The sequence below is a fragment of the Zonotrichia leucophrys genome, chromosome 3, assembly GCF_028769735.1.
Source record: "Zonotrichia leucophrys gambelii isolate GWCS_2022_RI chromosome 3, RI_Zleu_2.0, whole genome shotgun sequence".
NCBI classification, from domain to species: Eukaryota; Metazoa; Chordata; class Aves; order Passeriformes; family Passerellidae; genus Zonotrichia; species Zonotrichia leucophrys.
In genome coordinates, this window is record NC_088172.1 from 1613927 (window position 1) to 1639137 (window position 25211).

The window sequence follows — 25211 nt, forward strand, 5'->3', positions numbered from 1 at the left end:
GGGTGTCACCCTGGCACATAGCTGAAACTTACGTGGGATGCCCTGGCAGGAGTCTAGGCAAGATAACTTCCAAGTCCATCATTCTGGTACCTTTGCCAGCTTCTGTCTCTCTATGCTCCCTTCTCTGTGTGCAGACCAGCTTTTTACCAAATAATCTAACAGAAACGTGAGCATGTGACAAAAAACACTATTACATCCCTCCAATCAAACTAACTGGTAATTTTTTAAATAGGACCATTCTGTCAAAGGGTCTCAATGTTCAGTTCACACAACAATTGTCCTCTCCAATACAAGTAATTGGTTCCCTGAAGAGTCTTCAAAAGGGAGAAGGGACACAATGATCACATCAAAAATCACACTTTTTATCTGTACTAAAGGACACTTGGACAATCCTTATATATCCTTTAGGAGGAACAAAGAAATAACCTCAGCAGGAACATCTCAACATCTTTTTTAATAGAAGTACTTTGAAAAGTCTTTTGGCTAATAGAATTCCCGAGAAAAAATACATGAAGAATTCTGGTGTCCATAACAAAAGACTTACTATTCAAAATTCTATTTATTGATTTCTTTCTGCCAACCATCCTTTGTCAGAACTGAACACACCAGCTTCAACAATTTACAAAGCACGAGATATTAATCATCTTGTACTAGGACAGCTCTGTTGTTTAGTGTCCTCAGGCAGCAGTTTTCTGTCTCTCAACTTCACTGTTTTTCCTTTTCATTGACAAATCCATTTCCACACAGGGCAATGTTGACATCTGTGTCTGATTTGATATGTTGAAATATTCTCTATTTTTTTAGCATCTTTTGAAGCTATTTGCCTGAAGTCATTCTCCAAGTTAGTGACCAAGCAGGACTTAAAATGTCCTTGCTATAAATTATCATGTCTCTGGTGCTTCTGCTTTGCTGCTGGTAGGAATGATCTCCTCCTACCCTGCAGTGTATGTGACATGAATCCTGACAGCACTAGCCCATCTTGTGTCAGCAGAACTTTCAATAACACTCTGCATTTCTTTTGATACTTAAGCCTCTGAGAAGCCTCCTAGTATATATTAGAAAAAGACACTACAATAATCTAGATATCTGAAAGAAACTTGTACAAAATCCAGAGGTTTTTTTCCCCTCTGTCTACTTATACAAACACATACACAAGTCAGCAGTTTGTGTAAAGAGTGAACCTTCAAGCTACAGCAGATCCTTGCCACTTTCTAACAGCTACCAATTCCTCTCACATATTCATTTCTGAAACAAACACCTTAATCAACCTCTTTTTCAGGGCACTATGCTCAGTGATACGAGTCAGAATGGCAAACACATAGCAGCAGAACAGACAACAGCCTAGCACCTGGCATTGCAAAAGATGCTCCACTTTCAGCAGAACTCACAGGGATATCCTGCTGTGAGGCCGTGGTACTTTGAAGAGGTAAGCAGAAAACAGAGTTCAGATGGCATTTGCAATTGTAGCTGACAGAACAAATTCTGATTATGTCCCACTTTCAGAGTCTTGCAAAAATACTGTTGTCTTTCTCCAGATTTGATCGCTCAGGACTTGCCTTAAGAGGATCAGTTATCAGTTACAATGAGAAAGGGATGTTTCAGTCAGTTTCTGGCTAGAAGAGAAACCATTTCTTACTTCCTTGGGAAGGTGCACTATTCTGAGGTGATTCCAGATTAATTTGGTCAGGTCTAAGTAAATATCACCATCAGACTGCATAACTTACAACACAACCACCTTACTTTTGAGGAATGTATCACACTGGAAACATAGAGGGCATAATATTTTGAGATAAGTAATATAGAAGAATAAACCTCAGCATTCTTGGCTTGAGAGTACAAACTTTCATTGACATAAGGAAGAAAGGGAGAGAGGCCTAGGGAGGCACAACAGGCACGTAATGATATTGCTTTTTGTGGTATTTTCCCCCAAACCATGTGAGTTAATCATTTACATTCGCCTTTCTTCAGCATTATCCAGTATGTAGAGATAAGATGTTGATACTCTCATCAATAAACTGCCTCCTACAGTGTCACAGTTGAGACAGCCACGATGCACAGAGTATTTTCACACAATTTCAGATAGCTACAATCCATACAGAGTAACACCACACCATCGCAGAAGGCTCCAGGCATCTGCCCATACAGGGTAACACCACACTACTTCAGAAGGCTTCAAGCAGCTTTAGCCCAGCCGTTTATAGCCCTGAGTGTTCGTGCACTGCACCTGTGTGCCCTCTGTTCCCTTTGGTGGCTGGTCAATGCACCTGGGCACTCTGTGTCTCATTACCTTCAATGCTGCTCACCTGCTTCTCGCAGCTGTGGCCCACTAGGGATGAGGCTCAGCTGCACCTCCCCTCCCAATTACCCAATTACCCAATTAGCACAGCTGCTGTGCACCTACACTGCAGCAGCTCTTCTTTAACCCTTTATTACAAGAAACACAAATATCATGAATCATTGCAGAAATGCAACTGAGAGGGAGAGCCAGTTCTACCAGTTTTTCTATATGCTACCAGGATATAGAGAAACAGGTAAGGTTTGCCCACCAGGTTCCAAAAGTGATTCCATGTTATTAGCAATTAATATCAGCCTAAATGAGTATGAAGCCTGTTGACCATGATGATTTAACTTTTCAGCTCAATTTGCTTCAGTACCACATTGAAATTTTCTATGTAAAAGAATTATTTAATGTGCATTCTTTCAAAAACACAAATGAAGAAATGAAAAAGAAGCAAGAGATAAGACACTGTCTATATTTTGGATTTGTATTTCTGAGCAGGTCCCATTTTCATGACACACACATAGTTTTTTCTCAGTTTATAAATAATTTTTAAAATAAATTAACAAATGATGAAACATGGAATTTGGTTCTAGCCTTCTCCCTGGGTTTAACTGTTTTTAATAGTTCTATACTTCGTGACTCTTTACTAAAAATATTCTCCAACATATCAGCTCTCTGGCAAGACAGTGTCATATCAACATTTAGGTAAGTTATGAGTTTTCAAACCTGGTAATATCTCTCAGAAAGACTAAAATCTGGCAATAATATGTCTGCCACAAACATCAGTCGTAATTGTCTTCAAAGTTTTACTCTATCCATTTGCAGAAGTGTAAACTGGGAGAGGAATGGATGGGGAGCCCTGAAGAGGCCCTGGGGGTTCAGGCTGGCAGCAGACCCAGTATGAGGCAGCTGTGTGTCCTGGCAGCCAAGACAGCAAGCCACATCCTGGGATGCATCAAATACAGCACAGAGAGTCAGAAAAGGTGTGTGTTCCACTGTATTCAGCATTGATGCCGCCTCACCTGGTGTGCTGTGTGCAGCTCTGGGCTGTGGGGGCCTGAATATATGTTGTATTGTGGGATCTGTGTGGGTCCGAGTTGCTCCAAACGAGCTGCAGCTGCAGGATCCTTAGTTGGGCAGCAGCTGTAGCTCATGAAGGTAACTGAGATAAATAGGGGTGGGTCAAGAGCCCAGGAGGAGCCCCTGAGAAGAAAGGAAGGAGTGTGTGGCAGAGAATGGAGAAGAGTCCCAGCAGCAAGGCAAGAACAACACTGCAGCAAAGATTACAACAACTGGTGCCCCGTGTGAGGAAGAACATGCAGCCACTCATCGAAAGAAGGTATGGAATCCCCCGGACAGCCTAGAGCTGTGGCAGCCTGAGAGCTGGGACTGTATGTATATTGTCATTGTATAATTGTTAAAAGAAAAGGGGGGAAATGTGGGGGCCTGAATATATGTTGTATTGTAAGACCTGTGTGGGTCCGAGTTGCTCCAAATGAGCTGCAGCTGCAGGGTCCTTAGTTGGGCAGCAGCTGTAGCTCGTGAAGGTAACTGAGATAAATAGGGGTGGGTCAAGAGCCCAGGAGGAGCCCCTGAGAAGAAAGGAAGGAGTGTGTGGCAGAGAATGGAGAAGAGCCCCAGCAGAGAGGCAAGAACAACATGGCAGCGAAGATTACAACACTGGGCCTCATAATTTAAGAAGGATATGAATGTCCTTGAATGTGCCCAGAAGCCGGCAGCAAAGCTGTAGCAAGGGCTGGAAGTCATATCCTGTGAGGAGTAGCTGAGGATGCCAGGTTTGCCTGTATTGGAGACAAACAGGCTGCTGAGGGGTGACCTCATTGCTCCCTACTTTAGCTTACTGAGGAGGTGAAGAAGAAAGTGCTGTGACCTTTTCCCTAGGATTCAGTGACAGGATATGTGGGAAGAGTTCAAAGATGTGCCAGGGAAGGTTTAGACTGGACATTGGGAAGCATTTCTTTACCATGAGGGTGGTCAAACACTGGAACAGGCTCCCTAGAGCGGTGATCAGTGTCCCAATCCTGTCAGGGTTTAAAAGGCATTTGGACAATGCCCTTAATAATGACTTAATTTGGTCAGCCCTGAATTGCTTAGACAGTTGGACTGGATGATCATCATAGTTCCTTTCCAATTGAAACTATTCTAGTCTAATCTAGTCTATCTATTTCTATTCTATTTTTAAACTGCTGCATATGGTGATTTTCAGAAAAGAAATGTTACTTGTTTCAAGTTCCAAATGAATAGACATTTTTATTTGGTTTACTTTATTTTTTCATTTTCTTTTGACAAAGAGCTGGCAAATATGTCAATGCAAATTCACAAAACATGACACATAGAGCATTTGTCTTGAAATTATGCAAGCATCAATCAGATTCAACATATGACCAAGGTACAGAAACATGATGGTTAAAGAAGACTCCCAAAATTATTCTCTAAATCAGTATTGGGAAATATCTTTAAAATATCTATGACATTTTCTAAGTAAATGCTTCTTGTTGGATATAATAGCATAAATTTTCTATTAAATTATGATATATTTATTTAAAAAAGAAAATAAATCACTTTTCTCAATGAAAGGTGCTTTTATTTTTTCTTTTCTGAAAGAAAGAGCAAAATTATAATGTTTTCCTTATTTAACTGCTATATATTTAAAGTCATTCATTATTAATTCTATAAGTATTAATTAAAATTGTAGCAGTGGGGATTACTAGGAAACTTGTAACTGTTTAAACTTAGGCTCAGCAACTGAAATAAAGAAAAAAGGGAAACAAAGAAGATTTGTCCACTACCACTCAAGAATTCTGTCAAATTATGATAATATGTATGTTTCTACACCCTTTATCCATACTGTGAAGCGAACAATCTTGTTGAACTTATAAAAACACTTAAGAAATAATAAATGAAGATTAACAAGACACATGTTTTCCATTCTAGCTACATAGATATTCACCAGCACAGAAGTATCAGGCTGCTTAATTAATTTGAAAAACCACAGAAAAAGTTAAGAGTGCTTTGAAAACTCACTGTGCTAAAGAAAAGCAGCTGGGGGTTAAATCCAGGTACATTCATATCCAGCAGAAGATAACAGAAGTAGATTGAAGTCAGAGAGCAATGCATAAGAACCAGTAATAATGGAGATGATACATCCCCTTCATGTAGCCTGCATGACATTATAAAAGGCTCAGGTCTTAAGGAACAAATTTGAATTATGAATTTTTATGCAGCGGTAGATACCCATTTTCTTATTCATATCTTCCTCAGCAATATCTTCTTATAATACACTGTGTATTCAGTTTTAAGAACTTACAGACCACTCACAATGTCTGTGCAACTGTATTGTGTGGCCCAAGTGTGGTAATGAGGGGGGGAGTACAGGGTTAGGCTTCTGTGAGAAGCTGCCAGAAGCTTCCCCTGTGTCTGACAGATCCTGCGCCAGCCAAGGCAGACCCACCCCTGGCCAAGGTGAGCCTGTCAGTGTTGATGGTAGCACCTCTGTGAGAACAGATTTAAGAAGACAGAAAAAACCTGAGCAAAAGCAACTGCAGCTGGAGAGAGGACTGAGAACATGAAGGGAGAAGCTCTGAAGATGCCAACATCAGTGAAGGAGGAGGGAGAGGAGGCGCTCCATGCACTAGAACAGAGATGGCCTGGCAGCCCGTGATGCAGACTGTGGCGAGACCAGCTATCCCCCTGCAACCCAAAAAGGTCCACAGTGGAGCAGCACAAGGAGGAACCCACACCAGGGCAGCTGGATGTCCAAAAGGAGCCTGTGATCCTGTGGGAAGCCCAACTGGAGCAGATTTGCTGGAAGGACTTGTGCTGTCATTGGGGGTCCCACACTGAAGCAGTGTACAAGGCACACATGCTGGAGCATTTAATGAAGAACTACAGACCTGGGAAGGTCTCACCTTGTAGAAGTTTATGCAGCTCTGTCTCATGTGGGAGGGACCTCATGATGGAGCAGATGATGAGTGTGAGGAATCCAGCCCCAGAGAAGGAAGCAGCAGCAGAGACAATGTGTGATGAACTGGCTGCAGCCCACATTCCCTGTTCACCTGCACAACTGGCAGGAAGAGGGAATCAAGTTCAGCACTTGAAAGAAGGCAGCAATGAGGGGAAGGTGTTTAGCATTTGGTTTTATAGCTCATTATTGTACTCTGATTTTGACAGGTAATAAGTTGAACTTATTTTTCCCCAAGTCGAGTCTGATTTGCCTGTGACAGTAATTGCTGAGTGATCTCTCCCTGTCCTTATCTCAACTGACAATCCTTTTGTTACATTTTCTCTGCCCTGTCCAGCCAAGAAGGGGACTGACAGAGTGGCTTCAGTGGGCACCTGATATCGAGCCAAGGTCAGTCCCTCCTCCTGGTGACTTTTAAATGAAGTATTAAAATCTATGGGAACAAGATGACTGTAAAGAATTACAGCTCATTTGAATAACAGCACCTCCAACGCACTGACTTTTGCTAGCATTGCAGTTGCAGCATGATATGATTACTTTGTAATCACGGGCAATAGAGATTTGGAATGTTTTCTGAGGAACCTGCATTATTGTCACATAATAACATTGATTTAAGATTTTTCTCCCTGTGTTGGTTACAGTGACATCTGCAGAGAGCAGTTAGTTTTGAATGCTTGATACTCTCATCACAGCAAAGATTAATACTGATACAAGGACATCTGCCAGGTTCATCTTACAATCTCAACAGAAAATGAATTTGTTGATGGTTTTTTTTGTAAGACGGTGATTTAATAAGTTTTCCATTGTCAAAGTAAAGACAAGATTATTTTAATTACTAATCTATTTCTTTTCTGAATCTGAAGTACTCTTCAAGTAACTAAAATTCATGGGTCATATATTAGCATTAATATTTAGTTGTTAAAAAAGAAAACAAAAAGAGTCAATTCAATAGTCCACAAATTGTAGTGTATTTGCAGACAATAATTCAAGTCAATAATACCAGACAGTAATTCAGGACAATAATACCAGCTAGCAGTACTCCGTGACCATAAACTAGGATTGGGTCTTCTTGTGCGTACCCATTGTTCTCCAGGTGAACAACACTGGTTTGACCCCAAATGCAATATTGCTTGGTTAACAAACACGTGAAGTGAGGAGTACAGTGGTGAATTAACTCCTGTAAATTTCCAGGGTGTTTTGCAAACTCAAGATCAGATATGTTTCTCGCTTCTCAGATTCTACAATATTGAGCCTACTTGACTGAAACCTTTTTTCTCAAATTTGAATTAGAACTTCTCATGTGGCTATGCCAGAAGGATTTCATGCAAAAGATGGAGAAATACTATTTACGCCTTTTTATTGGACATGCAAGAAGCATAGGAGTCAAATAAAGGACAAGACAGTGAACAGTAGATTTACATAGTAATGAATATTGAAATGCTGCCAAAAATCTGGTATAACACAGGAGAATAAGCAAAGGATTGTTTAAGATGTGGACATCAAACGTCATATGTCTTCCAAAAAAATTCATACATACTGAAGAAAAGGAGAAGAATTTTTTCCTGAGGCACATATTAAGTCTACGTTATGGCATCTGCATTTGACAAAATTAATTCCATGTAATGTCTGGCATTTTTAGTCCACTAAATATCTAGCAGATAATGTCTTTATTGAAAAGCATCACATTACAAATATATAGAGTGTATATATATATACACATATACAACTGAGGACATAGGCCACTTATTTGAAGAGCTTGCTTCAAAAATTATAAAACTGAATAAGTTTTACAACTTATTATAAAAGCTCTAGAGGCCGACACTGAGGTAGACACATGGTTTGGCAAGAATTACTTGTGCAGGGGATGGATGAGCTGCTAAAGAGCACTGAGCCTGAAGGCCACGGACACCCACATCCAGGAAAGCCCCAGGCAGACACAGGAGCACAAAGTCTTATGGGGAGAGGCTGAGGGAGCTGGGGTTGTTGAGCCTGGAGAAAAGGAGGCTTGGGAGGAATCTTACTGCTCTCTATGACTGCCTGAAAGGAGGGTGTGGCCAGGTGGGGATCAGTTTCTTCTCCCATGCAACCAGCCACAGGACAAGAGGACGGAGTCTGAAGCTGTGCCAGGGGAGGTTTAGTTCAGACATTAGGAAAAATTTCTACACAGACACGGTGATTAGACACTGGAATGGGCTGCTCAGGGAAGTGAAGAGGCACCGTCCATGGAGGTGCAAGACTGGACATGTCACCTGGCGGCATGGTTTAGGTTACACGGTGGTTGGTGTTCGGTCATACGTTGAACTCGGTACAGACTGCGTCTTTATCAACGTAATTCATTCTGTGATTCTGTGAAATACTGCTGGGCGCTGCCCCCACGGCGTATTCCACGCCGGGCATAACCGGGGCGGGCGGCCGGCCGGGCTCAGCAGCCGCGGCACCTCGGCGGGACGCGTTTGTCTGCACCGAGAACGCGGCGGAGGCGCGGCCTGCAGCCGACGTAGGCCTGAGCGCGGCGCCGGCTCGGCGGAGCGCGCAGACCCGGCAGGCGCCAGCGGAAGCCAGCGGAGGCCGGGGGCACCGGGACAGCCCCGCCGCGGGCACCGGCGGAGCCCCACGGGCCGCGCCAAACTCGGGCCCCGCCCGCTCGCCGTACGGCAGTGTCGCGCCGCGCCGGCTCTTGGCGGCAGCGGAACCGGCGGGCCGTAAGGCAGGTGCGCGGCGGGCGGGGGTCGGGCGGGCGCGGCGTGGGGGCCGCGGGGAGGCCCCGGGCGGGCGCTGCTCTGCGCCAACGCCGGTGCGGAGCCGCGGTCCCGCACCCCGGTGGGGAGTGGGACCGCCGGGACTGGCCTGCCCAGGCGCGGAGGGGCGTCCTGCCGCCGTTGCGCGGGTCTCTGCCCGCAGCCCCCGGGGCAGGGGCGTCGCTGCGCTGCTGGCGGGGCTCGGGGCAGCCGGGCTGCGGGGTTCGGGATAGTCGGGCCGGTGGCCGGTGCCACGCGTTGCCTCCGGCGGGCAGGGCAGGCAGCGTGCCCGGGGCTGGCAGCAGCGGGGCCGGGGCTGGCGGAGCGCTCGGCGTGCCCCAGCCCCGGCGCGCACCGCGGCCGGTGATGGCAGGCCGCTCCTGAAGGCCCGGGTGCCGTGCGCTCCCGCCTGCATGCCGGGCTTTGCTTCTCGGAACGGCTTTGCTGATGGGAGTGGTCAAGTGGGAAACGCACCGCTGTCGAATGTGCTTTCAGTACTTATTAGTGGTATTAATAAATGTAGAGAGCCAGAAGTGAAGAATGAAAAAAGCATGTGGTCACGTAGAGTGTTTTTTCCTTTCGGGTGCTGCTTCATTTTGGTTGGTAGTGACAGCTTTGCTTATAAAACACTTGACAGTCTTGTAGCGACCTAAGGCTTCCAAGTCCGGTGCATCAGGAGTGTGTATCGTATTGGAATTCAAATAATACTTTTGCCTAAAAACTTCTGTGATTTGTGAGTGTAGGTTTTGTTATTGTTCTTAAAATACTAACATTGGTGTAGGCTCTAAGTCTTATGGCTTTTTGAACAATTGACCATAAGGTAGTTCTGTTGAAGTGAAACCAGTAAATGTAATTTGTGTAGAAATCTAATAGTCACGCTTAGTTACTTTCCAGAAGATAGACTTGATTTGAGTCTAGCCAATGACTAGAAAAAAAATATTGGAAGTTTCAGAGACAGTGCAGCAAGAGTTCTGTATGTTCACATGGTAGATTGCAGAGCTATGTTTTTAAGAGGAAGAAAACCAAGCCAGCTGTCAGGTCAGATGCAAACTGTCCTTCATCTAAAGATGGCATTGATGATAACAATGCCATCTTTACACAATGGTGAGGTGGTGTGTCTGATTAAACACATGCTGCTTTTCAGCAGGTGCTGTAGTAAAATGATTTCCTTTGGATCTGACTTGCTTCTGGCCAGAGGAGAGTAAACTTGCATCATCTTGGAATTATATGTGTAGATTTTGGAAGAACTCTTGTCACATTTGTATGGGAGTACAGACCAACTCCCAGTTGGGGACTTTATGCACTGTATAAAGACCTGTATATACTATTGTATGTGTAGTTTACATGTTAGACCTCAGTTTTCTCTAAAAGCTAGCTTGGCCTTTGGAAGAGGTTAGGTCACAACTTCCACTGAATCAGAGAGAAGGCAAGAAATTGTCAAACAGCAGTGTTTTATTCTGATAGTTCTGTGTTTACAGAACTTGCTTTGAAGCTAAACCTGAAGCTCCTGGAGCAGGTCTGGTGGAAGCTATGAAGATGATTAAAGGACTGACACGTCTCTCTTACGAAGAGTGGCTGGGAGAGTTGGGCCTGTTCAACGCCAAGAAGAGACAAGTGAGAGGAGACCTCATAAATGTGTATAACTGTCTGAAGAGAGGGTGTCAAGAGGATGGATCAAGGCTCTTTTTGGTGGTGCCAAACACTAGGACAAGAGACAATGGGGAGATATTCATGCACAGGAAGTTCTGCTGGTAAATAAGGGAGAAGTTCATTGTATAGATGAATGACCACTGGAACAAGTTGCCCTGAGAGGTTGTGGAGTCTCCTTCACTGGAGATACTCAGGAACTGTCTGCACTGTGCCTTGTGCTTTAGGATGGGCCTGCTTGAGCAGAGAGGTTGAACCAGATGATCCACCATGGTCCCTTTTAGCCTTACCCATTCTATGATTATGTGATCAAGACAATTGTAATTTGGCCTCTAAAGTAGTTGCAGTCCCTTTCTTCTCAGTGTAATTTTCAGTTTTCTATTGTGTAGTGTTAGTTCTGTTTTCAGGAAGAACATTTATAGTTGAAAAATATTTTTTTACGGAGTTAATAGAAAAATCATCCTTCTTAAAAGGCTGGTGTATATTTCTGCAGGTCCTATTTACCTACAGTATTTTCTCTGAAAAAGTTATCCTTTATAAATACTAAACTGAGCTCAGGCTGATCCATGTTATTCGGGCATGTTTCATTCCTCTTCTGTTACAGGAGCTAGTTACAAATAGTTACAGGAGCTGGTAATGGGGTGTGGAGGTGGTTGGGGGAAGGGAAGACACATGTTGTCTTTCTCTGGTTAGTTATAAAGTTAAGTTTATTTGGAAGCTGTTAGAGGTGGGATTAATACCAGCTCATATGGGTGTTTTGAGTGCTGAACAGGTTTCTTTTCTCCCTCCTACAAAATTTCCCCATGGAAAATTGAAGTCCTTATTACTCTAAATAACAGCTTACTGTTTTCCTGGTAAATTGTTGTAGTAACAATCGTTGAAGTTAGTGTTGAGCACTTTCTAGCCTACACATTTCTTATACTGAATTATGCTTTAATGTTTGAAGAGAGAACTGAGACCAAAATCTACTCTGTAGTTCGAATAAACTTATCTAATCAAAAGCAATTTAGCAAATGATCTATGATGTGTAGCTGGATGTTAGAAATATAACAGCTGATGTCTGAACTAAAAAGAGAAAGAAACAAGGGTAAGACCCAGAAACAGACTGAGAGACATTAGACTCCTAAATCCCAAATTGTAATCCTCAGAATCTCTGTTATTTCACCCTGTAGCTCTGTTTCCAAAGATGTTTGTGTAGTGTCTCTCTCCTGTAGCAGCCAGTGGGAGGTGCTTAGGTGATCTACTGAAAAAAAAGGGAAGGCGAATCCAATTATACCTTCACTTTCATATTATCTTTTGTAATCCACGATTTAAATGACTGATTATCACCTTCTAAGCTGTTGAGTTCAGAGGCTGCCAAGCCTTAATTCATCTAGACATACCTGAACTTTTAGTCTTTTTGGCATCTTGTGGCAATGAATTCCCAAATTCAATTTTGTTCTTTCCAGGAAAGGCATTGTACTTGGGATTATTCTCACCTTAAACTATTAAGTTTTGTCATGTACCTCTGTATTCTTACATTATAAGCAGTAGTCAGTCATTGTGTATTTAGCTCTTCTGGCTTTTTAAATACCTCATCACATCACAGAAAGGAGCAATTTTGTGTTTATTGCAAGCACAACCCATAAGAAAATGCACAGTCAGGGCATTCTTTATGCTCATCTCTCTCTGAGGAATCTGATTGCCTCTGTTTGAGCAATGCCAATGTGAGCACATTCCTATACTGGGTTTAGGAGCTAACTTTTGTTAACTTCTAACACAGTAGAAGTGCTGGAGATTTGTGGGTTAAACAGTGTTGATAGCACTGCAATGTTTTGGCTGCTCCTGGCCTGCACAACATTAAAGCTTTCTTCCACCCTCCCTGCCCAGAAGTAGGCAAGGGGGTGGGCAAGAGGCTGTGTAGGGACACAGCTTGGACAGTAGACCCAGACTGGCCCGTGGGATGTGCTGTACTGTGTATTGTCATGCTCAGAAATAAAAACACAGGTAGAGGAAGAAGAAAGGGTGGGTTTTTTGCTTTCAGGATCTCTGGTTTTTGGAGATTAGTAAACTGGAGCTTGTAGCATTGGTCACCCTGTGGGATGTGGTGAGCATTTCTTTCCTTCACTTGGGGGTTATTTTTCTTTTTCTTCATCTGTTAAACTGTATCTCAACCCTGTAAGGTTTTTTTTCCCTTTCTTCTTCCTGTTTTCTCCCCTGTCCCACTGTGGGGGGTGAACAAGCAGCAGCATGGCTGCTGGCCAGAGTCAAGCCACCCCAACACTGCACAAACACATAAAAATGTGATTGAAGGAAACAATAGGAATAGCAGCATCCTATGGTTCTGTGGTAATCATGCTCACTGAATTAACCAGTGTTGTGAAAGATCCCTATTCTGGGTGTTTCTTGAGCTTGTTCCAGATATAGATATTCCTCTTAAAGTTGTGTGTGACTGTGTATAGTTCAAGGAAAATTCATGAGACTGGACTGAAGCCAAGAAAGAGTTAGGCTTCCATGTGGACTGTTTGAGTATTGCAGAAAGGGCAGTTGGTGTTCTCAGTCTTCTATTCACTACATAAACTTGTGGGCTAGAATTTGGTGGCCAACCTGTTGCTGAGTGCAGCTTTGAGATGCAAAATAAAACTTGTTCTTTTTCTGTGTCATTAAATTTAGTGTGTGGTGGAGAAAAATAACTTTAAAAGGAAGGTGCAGAATGTTTTACCTAGTTGATATTTTAGGGATAGAAGAGTTGCTGTCTCTCCCCTTTCATTGTATGTGGAATTTATGGGTATAAATTATATTCTTCCTTCGACTTTACTGTTCTAAAGCATGAGCTTACTGTGAGCCATCTGTTACTCTTTTTTGCCCAAAGGCATGTTGGATGTTTGGCCTAAAACATAGACTGATATTACAGGCCTGCATCTTAAACATAAATAGGTCTTACAGCAAGAATAGATGATTGTGGAATGATAGGTTGGTGATTGAAGCATTTTTCAGGTGAATTGTGGAGCAAATTTCAGTTTTCCAGTTGTAAACTTTCTTCTGAGACGTTGTCAGATTAAGTAGATGACTTTGTACAGTTGTGACATCCTTGTCTGCATTCAAATACTCTGTAAACCATACAGCCATTTAAACAATTGCTCCTTTCTTTGAAACTGGTGAGGACTGCTGAACTGTGTCACTTATGGAGTTTCTGTTTGGCAACTGGATTCTGATGAATTTGTTCAAGAAATAGGAAGACATTCGTCTTAGCTGCTGCTTTGAGGCGGAGCAAGTGTTCAAAAAATGAGTAGACATGGCACTTCATGATACATTTTAGTATCATGCATGGTGGTATTTGGTCAAAGGTTGGACTTGATGATCCTGGAAGTATTTCCAACCTTAATAATGATTCCATTATTCTAATGTGTCCTTGAAGGATTCAGGAAGAGTAAAGAGGATCTCTGAAAATTGTCTCTTCTGTTTCTTATAATAAATTTATTACTTGTGGTGAGTTGACCCCAGCCAGTAGCCAAATGCCCCCCTCACCTCTCACTAACTCATTCCCTTTGGCTGTGAAATGGGCAGAAAACATCAGATGTCCAACAGTTGCTTGGGAAGACAAACCCCATGAGTGTGGATGTGTGTCTTCATTCCCCACACCCCTTGCTTCTCCTTTCCCAGAGCTTTTACTGCTGAGTGTGACATCATATGGTACACATCTATGTTGCTTCCAAAACATGATATAAATAAAATGCTTGGTTATATAATTTTCACATTTTTGTTTCTGAGGTTTCTTTAAAAGTTGATTCTGTAAGTCTGAGCAGGCATCCTATGTGCCATGCTAAATACTCATAATAATTATTCAAAGGCTTTTAACTGTTCAGTGGGAGATTTTTGTATAATATGTGCGTATGTATCAGCTTACAGTACAATTTTCTAAAATATTTTAAGAAATTTTACATACATTTTAGCAGAATATGACTATTACTGGAGAAATGCAGCCATTTAAAAAATGTACAGCTGGAAAAACCCTGTTTTAACCTCCTCAAATCACTAGAGACATAATGGGGCCATTTTCCTTTTTATTATATCTGCCAGGAATAATATTATGCCTCAATTGATGTTCCCCTCATTTTCTTATGTGATAAGCAGACACGTTTGCAAGCTCTGGAAAGATAGTTTGGGATTTCCTCACTGTAGGAAATTGTACAGGTGTTCTTCTCAAAACATCCTCTTGCATATATATGACCAGCATTATAGACAGCCCAGGAAGGATCAGCAGCATTTGTTAGTTTTAATTCTAATTTGCACTTTTAACATTGCAGCTGCCTTTTTTTAAGTTCTAATTCTCAATTGCAGTAATGATGAATTATCAATTAGAAAGCTGTTACTTGCTAGTCATCAAATAGCTGGTGTGCTGTTTGAAGTGCCTGTGTGGCATGTGAGCTCTGAAGAGAATACAAGGGATCCTGCCTTTAATAAAATTTCTTTATGTGACTATGTATCTATCCAATAGTTGAGTCTTGCTTAAATGTATTTTTAATTAACTTATTTTTTTTTCTTTGTAGGAGAGTCTCTGCCTTGAAGTAGGCATGTTTTCAGGCTGTAGGGGTATACTTATCATGCAGGGAAGACCTTGGATTGATTTTTTGGCATAAATTTTAGGCTGAAATTTTGACTTTTTTCACCTCTATATCCTACCAATGTTAAGTAATATTTAAGCTAAATCAAGTGGACAGTGGTCTGGCTTGGGACAGCTTATTGTGTGTCTGTTACAACCTTGGGTTTCTTTACAATTCTCTTTGTGGAGGAGGGGGTGGTGTTGCCTCCAGGCAGCAGGAGGAAGTTCTGAAGGGAAAGGCATCCCCAAAAGGCTGGTGTGATTTGGAAAATTTGAAAAGCTTGTCTTGGTAGGTTGATTTTTGGGACTCTCTGTGCATCTCCACTGCATGAGGTCAGTGAGCTGCCTTATGAATGCGCCTCTGTCTGCTTTTCTGATAGGAAATACCAACCTGCAACTTTTTAACCCCTGAGCTGGACTGAGCCTTTAGTGTGCTGTGACAAGGATCCAGTAGGGATAAAAGGACTGCTAGACCATGAGTGGTTCATTTGTATGGACATACCTTTGGAAAAGTTGTTATATATGCCGACAGAGACTTTTAGGAGGAGTGTTAGTGTAGTGTATTCAGAATTAAAACACTTTTTAGAGGAATTATGGAGAAAATGCACAGCTTTTGGGTCCCTGTGTACTATTGGAAAGATATAAACTAGAGAGCTTTCTGCAAACTCCGTCATGGCTTTCTTACTCCTTCCCACCTCAAAAATTATGACAGGTATCAAATAACACACTGAATGATAGAAAAAAGCATAAAGGACATCTTATAGAAAAGCTTGCAAACATTATATAAAAATAAAATGAATGCAAAAAATCCAAATATTACAAAATGCAGCAAACACTTGAAATTGCACAATACACTTGCATTATTTTAATTAAATTGTTGCATTTGTGTGGACATTGACATCTGTTTCTTATTTTATGTAATGAGTCATTTTCTGCGTATTCCTGTATTATTTACTGCAACCACTGGTAAAAAGTCTGACTCAAAAGCTGCTGGAAATAGGATGACTTTATAGTTTGGGAAACATTTTGTTTAGTGATAGCAGAGTTGGCCAGAATCTGTGTTTCTTTTGAAGGCCATTTTCATACTTTTAGTGCATGACAAATTAATTTTCTTGTCTATTACTAGAAGGGCTGTAGAATCTGCAGCTTCTTTCTTAACTGGTCTAAAACTCAGCATATTTCAGTTCTGAAAAATAATTCTGTAGTTTAGGTACTTGCAGGTTTTCTGTTTCAGATTGCCAGCATTACCATTATTATTACCAGTTGTATTGATAAAATTGCTTAACACCAAAAAAAATTTATTATTTTCTCTAAATGAGAAATCCTGCTTCAGTGCTTTCATAGAATAATTGTTCTGTAAGATTAAATGTGAATCTTGGCATAAGTTGCACTGTGCTTACACAGCTACTGTACGTTGTCTGCAAGATGCAAAGACTTTATTAGCTATAATTAATTACTAAAGAAATCCTCAAGAAGGAATTTCAATGTTTGGCAAGATAATTAATCCAGAACTGACATCCTCCTGTCTTTGCAGGTAGTATGAACATTGCTAATGACTTTGCTGTAAAGAAAGCGTGTGACTTAGTGGTTAATAAGAAGTAAGACAGCAATCCTACTCATATCACCTCTCTTTTTTGAGTAATAATGTACAGGCAGGGTCTTAAAGATCAGTGTACCTGGCTTAGTCTTTTATTATATTGCACTTGAGATCCTTTGTAAATGCTGAAATATGTTGTGTTTTTCTCAAAGAGGTGTTAAGTGTTTCCTTCAGAATCATTTGGGAGAATGCTCCAGATACAAAATGATCCAATACCCAACTTGAGGCTTATTGAAACCCTATTTTGAAGGAAATCAGGTTAATTATGAAGGATAATATGGTGTTGAGTGGCTAATAAGCATCCAGTTATTTAGAACTCGGGGATAATTCAGTACTTGAGGCATTTGTTTAGTTGTCTGTAAATATGGTGAGTGATTTGAGTGCTTGAACACATCTCTGTGAGACTTAAAAACCTTGTAATGGTGAGTAGTTCATTCTGGGGGCTTTATCCTTGTATGCACTTGCTGTTCACTGCAGGAGCATGTTACAGAGACTTTTTTTTACTACCATCTGAGCAACTTCTCCAGCATGCTCTTAGCCCAGCAGCCCAGCAGTTCTGCAGTTATGTGTTATACATGTATTGTTTTAGCACTTATATTTGCTGAAGTGCATCCCACAGCCTCGCAGCCATCCTCAGTGAGATGCAACGTGTGTTACCTAGCTGTCATTAGCTGAAAACTTTTTTCTTTCACTTACCTATTATTTTTCTCCTTTCCTTTCCTTTCCTTTCCTTTCCTTTCCTTTCCTTTCCTTTCCTTTCCTTTCCTTTCCTTTCCTTTCCTTTCCTTTCCTTTCCTTTCCTTTCCTTTCCTTTCCTTTCCTTTCCTTTCCTTTCCTTTCCTTTCCTTTCCTTTCCTTTCCTTTCCTTTCCTTTCCTTTCCTTTCCTTTCCTTTCCTTTCCTTTTCCTTTCCTTTCCCTTCCTTCCTTTCCTTTTCCTTTCCCTTTCCTTTCCCTTTCCTTTCCCTTTCCTTTCCTTTCCTTTCCCCTTTCCTTTCCCTTTCCTTTCCCCTTTCCTTTCCCTTTTCCTTTCCCCTTTCCTTTCCCCTTTCCTTTCCCCTTTCCTTTCCCCTTTCCTTTCCCCTTTCCTTTTCCCCTTTCCTTTCCTTTCCCCTTTCCTTTCCCCTTTCCTTTCCCTTTCCTTTCCCCTTTCCTTTCCCCTTTCCTTTCCCCTTTCCTTTCCCCTTTCCTTTCCCCTTTCCTTTCCTTTCCTTTCCCCTTTCCTTTCCCCTTTCCTTTCCCCTTTCCTTTCCCCTTTCCTTTCCCTTTCCTTTCCCTTTCCTTTCCCCTTTCCTTTCCCCTTTCCTTTCCCCTTTCCTTTCCCTTTCCTTTCCTTTCCCTTCCTTTCCCTTTCCCTTTCCCTTTCCCTTTCCCTTTCCCTTTCCCTTTCCCTTTCCCTTTCCCTTTCCCTTTTCCTTTCCTTTCCCCACCTACATCCCTGTTTACTTCCCATACATCTCTTCCTTTAGTAACAAGCCTTTCTAGAACAGAGTAAGATGAAACCCCTGAGGTTGTTTTCAACCTCTGTTGATGGCATGGTGTGTAACAGAGGCACAGAGTGCCCCCTATGAAACTTAAAGCAAAACTAAACAAGTAACATCTCCACCATCCCCATCTTGTATTTGTGGCTTGTGCCTAATGTTTAAATGAATATTCATGTTATGTATGTTGAAGTTGGAAATTTGCTTATAGTACATCTCCACATGTAAGGCAAGTCTGGAAGTTTCTGTAGCTTGGGATGCAGTTTATCTCTCACTGCAGGGAAGTTAAAAGTTAAGGCCATGAGGTTTAGAACTACAGGCATTTTTTGTTTAACAACTGAATTACATTTTATGTTCTTGGAAAAGGAAGATGAGTTATTCTGAAGAAAGGATTGTTTTAATTTTTTTTTCTTTTTTAACAACAGCAATCCTCAGTAACTATCTCAAAGTAGATGTAAAATGAACACATTATTGAGCCAAGCCACATGTTTGGCATCATCCCAGAACAGTATCAGGCATAATCACAGGAAGTGGTTCTCCAGCTGATGCAAGCAGATACAGTGTTAGGCAGCTGGCGATCGCATGTGCATGGTTAAGATTATGAAAAAATGTGGAAAGGGTTAATACTGTATTGAATGAATGACTTGTAATTTCATTATTTGATTTTCTAGGGTTTTTGTTTAGTGACTTCTGTAATTAAGATGCTGAAATTGTCTTTTATGTGAACAGTGGCACACAGAGGCACTGTTGTGCCTTCTTGATATGCTGAGACACTTGTCTGAATTTTGGTATTTGCTGAGGAGAATATTCTGTGTCAGGAAGCCACTGTTTCTTCCTGAGTACATATTCCTTAATCTTGCCATCGCCCTTTTAAAAATTGACCCAGTCTTGTCTGGAGATCAGTAATATTTGACCCAGACAACTTGAGAGAATTCCAGGGTGATGTCTGGGCCTTTTGTAGAAAGTGAGATGTCTGAAGGCGTACAGTTGGTACTGCATTGGCCAGCACTGTTTGTAAAGGTGCAAAATACAAAGTCTGAAAATACTGTTGTTTTAGTGTCATGCTATTTCTGAATAATGTCCCAGACATTCTTAAACCACTGTTATCCCTGGCTAACAACTTTGATGTTAGATGTATTTGTACTGTTGACATCAAACATGCTTGGATAAGAAATTTTATTGAATCTAATAAAAATTTTCTTAGAGATCCAAAATAGCTTTTTTATCTAATGATTTAATTTTTTTCTTTAAAGTGTTTTCTTTGAAACATTTTTCCTTTAATGTATATGATTTAGAAAGGATATATAAGGAGTAGAATGTGTTGTTTGGTTTTTTAAAATATTGAATCTTATTTGCAAATAAAATATCAAGTTTACCTTTGTGCTAAGGAAGTTGTTGAAGTTAATTGTAGCTATTCTAAAATGTGTTCAAAGCAGTACAATTTAATGTTTGGGGGTTTATTTTTAGTCTTCTTACACAGTAGCGTAAAGTAAAATATTGTATGTGTTGATAAATGGCCTCACTGTTTGAATTATGTATTTAAAATATAAAAAAAGTTACAGTATCCTTTTAGCTTTTGTATGGCCTTGTGGGTGGGATATCTTTTGCCCTTTCAGTTTCCTTTTCATTTGAAATGTTCCCACTTTTTCAAGTGAAAGAGAAAGTGCTGTTTGAAATTCTTTGTGGTCGATAGCAACCTGCGATTTACCGCCAATGCCTAAAAGCCTCTTTTTCTTTATAATGTTCTTTGATTAGATTAGTTACTAGTAATAACTTCTTTAGGTTTTATAAATTGCAGGTTTACATAGACAGCAAGAAACTTAATAGCTGGAAGAATTATAGGTAATATAGGCAAAATCTGGGAACATGGCTTAGTATTCCTTAAATACTCTAAACAGAAGCACTGCTGTGAAGTCTTAAAGGACAAATAAAAAGTAAAATATTATAGACTACAGAAACCGGTACTTTAGGATCTTGTAATTGTGGATTTTACCTGTGATTTTTAGCTGTGTTGATGCTATGTTATTCCATCCTTTGTAAGGAAGGAAAGATTTCTGTTCAGCTTGAACATTGGCGTGTCTGATCTGAGCATTCACCTTCTCTTAGCCCTACTGGGCAGCTGGCTTGATCTGTTAGAGGGCATAGGAATTCAGTAAATTTCAAAAGGAGCTGTCTTTTACAGTAATCTCTTTAATATTTCAGCAAAGAAGAAAAGGAAATGGTTCTGTTATTTGCTTGTATTAGAAACATAGGAAGGCCAGTACTTGGACAAAAACCTAAGTAGCTGGTGAAAATATGAAATGGAAAACTTCTCTGGAATTTTTGTTACCTTTGTGGTATTGGTAGAAATTTTTTTCATGTTTCACTTTAATGAGTAAAAACCTGCTGAGATCATGATTCATGTTTACTTTCAAACAATAAACTTTGAATTGTTGTTTACCTGAACTCTGAGTATAATCTGTCTTTTTGTTTTATTTTCTTCTATACAAAGTTTCAGTGTTAACTGACTTGTTTCTAAAAGAAGCAAAATAGACTTTAAAAGTTACCTTCTCTCATCTTCACAAAGCTTTAGAAGGGTGGATATTGCTCTTTCTAATTTACAAACAGGCTTGGTGGAGTTTGAGTGTTTTTTAAAAGAGGCAGAAAATCTGAGATAGTTCTAGGAATAATAAGCAGAATGTACCCAAAATGTCCTTACTTGATTGGGAGTGGAGGACGAGAAGAAATCTTTTTACCATGTAAAGTCACACTGATATGAGGGTTAAATTCCCATTCCATTTGTCCTACAGAAATGATTTAAGATGGTACCTTTCTCATACCTTTCTTTAGGGGGAATGGGCAGAAGGATGGCAAAAATTCATCTTCTGTATGTGGGCTGTAGAAAAGAGGATTTAATTGCCACTGCCTTTTAGGTCCTTGTTTCAAAACTAGCAGATTTTAGCAGGATCATTTGGTAGTTCAGTTGTTTCACATCCACCTGTGAGCAAACATACATTTCTTTCAAACCAGAAGGAATAAGTTCCCCTTATGATGGCTGTGGAATGATGAGGAGTAGCTGATCCACTCTAAAGGCAGTGTGATGCGGGCAGGTATCTACATAAGGAAGCTTTATGTGAAGGCAGGTAGCATATTTTTTTAAAAACAAATATAAATTTACAGTGCATCTTATAGGGCCACATGATTTTTGATTTAGTGTTCAGAGCTGGCTCTAATATGTTGCAGAATAATAGCTAAAGTTTCTAAGTTTTAACAGCGGAGTAATTAATTGCACTTGTGCCCTGCATTCTGTTTACGAGCTGGTTTTGTTATTTGTTGGTGCCCTGCTGAGAGTGGGTGTTGTACCAGAAGCAAAGGGGGGGTGTGATATTTGACTATAAATGGGATGCAGAAGTTGTGCAAAACCAGCCTCCTCAGACACCTGCAAGTTCTGAAAGCACACAGGCAAGTGTGAAGCAGCATTTACTGGTACAGGATTAGAGTTGCAGGGCTGGATTTGGCTCTTTGGCCACGCCTGTGGTCAGGACAGTGTGCCCTTTCTTGTTCTCTGGTGTTTCAGGTTTTCTATTTCAGGAGCTGCTAATAAAGACATTGAATAAAAGAGAAAGAAATATCCATTTAGAATTCAGTTTCCTAATAAATGAGCCTGCTGGAGATGCGTTGAAATTTATAAGTGTGTGTGAAAAGTGAACTTTTTATAAGTATGTTCTAACTTTCATAAATTGCTGTGCATGATATTTCAGAAAGGACAATTAAAGTAATATTAGAGTTATGTTGTTGCATTTTTTTATAAAGGCACATAATGCTACAGAAAAGGGTATTTAAATGTAGGTATAAAATAAATAGGTAAAATGGACCCAATAGCTCTGATAGCTAATGGCAGTTCAGTCATTATAACAGTGTGAGAGTGATGTACCCTCAAAGTCTGGACACATTACTTCCCTTCTAATAATGGTTGCTAAAATGTTTAGAGACCATTTTCACTAGGAGCTATGCTGGTATGAGTTACATGTCATATATTCACTGAATATATCAAAAGAGCTGCAGTGATGTTTTTCTCTCTCTGCTTCTAGGCTTGAATACATGCTCTCATTGCTCTTCACAGTTAAAGACTTTGTATTTCCAAATTTTGTAGCTTCATTGTTATAACATTTGTCTCCAAAATATCAGCTGTTATAAAATCATTCTCAAAAAGCATCTTAAGGCAAGGTGGGAAAACAAGCAGACCTGACAAGTCAGTGGCATTTCTCTGATTGTGACTGGAATGCTGCATCTGGATTTCTTTTGCGCTGTATTGCAAAGCTGATAGCTAAAATACAAATACAGTCATTAAATAAGGAAAAGTGTTAAGGATAATAGGATGAAAGCAGAGAGTTCTGTACTGTATGACTGGGGGGGAAGTAATTCTATTAACTCTGTTATGAGTTCTTTAAATTCTGGATGGACGTTGATCTTCAGGCATGCTAAGAATGATGCAGATCATTAGCTTTGTAATGGTATCATTAATTGTTTCAAAAATAATCTAAATCTGTATCTTATCTAGTACCATCAGGAACTGTAGCTGTGTGTTAGGGTTCAATAAACAATTCAGCCGTGGGCACCTTTAGAAAGTAAATAACTTTGAGAATAATTTTAGTAAAAGGCTTGGAAGAAGTAGAGTTTCAGATGGAGAACAGCTGTGTTTTGGTGCATAGATATGAGCCTGTTCCACAGAGGAAATAAAACTGCACGGAAATAAGCTGTAGTTCTGAAGAGAGGCCTGCTCTAAGTGTGTGTGCACTCCCAGTTGTGAGATGAAAACATCCCAAGGCATAGTGTGTTCAGTTTTCTGGTAGCCTTTTTTATTCCCTTTATTTCTTATAATAGTTCAATGCTATGCCTTTGACAGTCTTTATTTCCTGTCATAATTTTCTTTCCCTTTTTTGCTGGTTAAAAATGGCTAAGCACTTGTCAAGAAAGATGCCTCTCTCTGCATCAGTGCCAGAGGCTGTTAATGACCTGAGAGCTCCCAGCATGGGCTGGCTCAGAGGAAATCTTCCCGTAGGTTGTAATCACTTACTGCTATTGGGAGCTTAAGTTCAGTTACATAGATTTCACTGTAATACTCAGTGTTAGGGATGCTAAAGAAATAATTTGCACTTTGCCTCATTGCTGGTAAGTTTTATTAAGGGAGGGGAGAAAAGAACTACCTGCTGAGTGACCTCTGCATGTTCCCGTGTCTTGCCTCTGCTCTGTGCCTTTCACCTCATTTTATTTAATTTTGGTTATCATTATTTTAAGAGATCTTTTTTTTTTAACTGGCTTAATTGAAGTTTGAGCCAAGTGCTGCTAGCTCGAAAAGGTCTTTCAAGTTTATGATGCAAGTTTGTATTTATAACATTAATAAAGCCATGTTATTTGTTTTGCTCTCATCTAGGTGCTTGAACTGGGATTTGATTTCTCCTCCTATGGATCACTGAATGAGTAACAGATGGCCTTGCCGCGGCTGACAGGCGCTTTACGCTCCTTTTCAAATGTCACTAAACATGAGGATTACAGTGAAGAATTAGCTGACTTAACGGTAAAGCTTTTTTTCTTTCACAAAGCATAGCTATAGTAAGAATCATTTGTTTTCTTCATTTGCATTGATATTTTATAAGAGTAGGCAAGCAAGAAGGGCAGAGTGTGTAAAATTTCCTGTACATTCCTTCATAGTGTCCTCACTCAAAGTCAAATTTGCTGTAGATTTGTGATTTGTATTTAGCCCTTACAATCATATGGCAAAACTTGCTTGGTTGTGTTAATTTGTCTTTCAAGAAGTTGGGCAAGGCTGCTTTTAGCTCTGAGCTTACATAGAGCTGGGAAGCCAAACATTTCCCTTCTAATATTAAATTCACTGAATTTAGGTACTTCTTTTTCTTCCTGAGAAATAATGCATTAAAGCAATAGATGCCTTGTGGGAACCTGTGAAATGACTTTGGAATCTTGAGAACTGTAAGTCTCTTGAAGTTGTAAGAGTTTGGCTTTATAGAGGATTTTGCTCTGGAAAGAGTAAATTAGGGAGAGAGTGTGTTTGCTTTTGTGTATCTTTTTTGTGTATACACTCAGGAAAGAGTCTAAACATCAGATAAAAGGAAAAGTGCTACCAGTCAGTACTATACACTGACTGAATGCAATTGGAAGGAATTGATTTTATCTGGTGTTCAATTTTAAAGCAATCCTCATGTATTAATTTGAAATAAATTTACCCCAAATATTTTGCATTTTTAGACTAAAAGATCCAAACTACATGCCCAGTTGCTGAAGTCCGATCTTACTTGGAAGAAGATAATAAAGTTTGTTGATGACAATTTGGACAAAAAAGAATACCAAACTGTAAATGGTGATTTAAAAACTATCTTACAAGCTGCAAAACAAATAGGTATGTTTTTGTTCTTTAGTAGTCTAATCATACATTGTTTTATGTGGGGGTGGGAGCAGGTTCAAGTTGCTTTCTGCCTGCATACTTTACTGGTGCAGTTTTGGTTCTACCTCGATGCCAGTTTTTCCCTATAATAACTTTGAAACTCCATTTAATCTGATGCACATATGCACAATTTGGCCTTCTGTTTTATTTTAAGATTCCATTGTTATATGGATATTCTTACTTGTTTGATAGTATTGTTTTGTAGAGTGTGGTATGGTTTGTGATTGACAGTTATTAAGCAAAACCAACTGTTTCTTTTGGAATAGCAGTACTCTAAGAAAAGAACAATCCTGATGTTGTCTGCTTTAATTCTACATAATTGGTATAATGAAAAATTGGACTGCTGTGCTGTGCAGGCAGATAAAAATGAAAGAAATATTTCCTCCTTGAAGTGTTTGGTGTTGAGGAGAGAAATAAAAATATATTGCACTCGTCTGGAATTAAACTTCTAATACTGAAATAC

At 40.2% G+C, this 25211-nt stretch overlaps 1 protein-coding gene and 1 long non-coding RNA gene across 3 annotated transcripts in view; both read left to right on the top strand.

Annotated features, from left to right (window-relative positions):
- Positions 1-2411: 2411 nt before the first annotated feature.
- Positions 2412-6829, top strand: LOC135446308 (uncharacterized). Its single transcript, XR_010439722.1, has 3 exons — positions 2412-2531; positions 3107-3264; positions 5727-6829. It is a non-coding gene; the product is annotated as an uncharacterized LOC135446308 (long non-coding RNA).
- A 1979-nt stretch (positions 6830-8808) lies between these two features.
- The window catches only part of ASCC3 (activating signal cointegrator 1 complex subunit 3), a 267328-nt gene continuing 250925 nt past the window's right edge, over positions 8809-25211 (top strand). Inside the window, exons 1-3 of one of the 2 annotated variants that reach the window (XM_064707226.1) lie at positions 8809-8974; positions 23720-23863; positions 24553-24703. In XM_064707226.1, the coding sequence (XP_064563296.1) occupies positions 23774-23863; positions 24553-24703 (241 nt within the window). In that variant the 5' untranslated portion in view covers positions 8809-8974; positions 23720-23773. Of the gene's footprint in view, positions 8975-10511; positions 10753-23719; positions 23864-24552; positions 24704-25211 lie in introns of those variants that run through there. The other variant, XM_064707227.1, reaches the window with a different exon arrangement.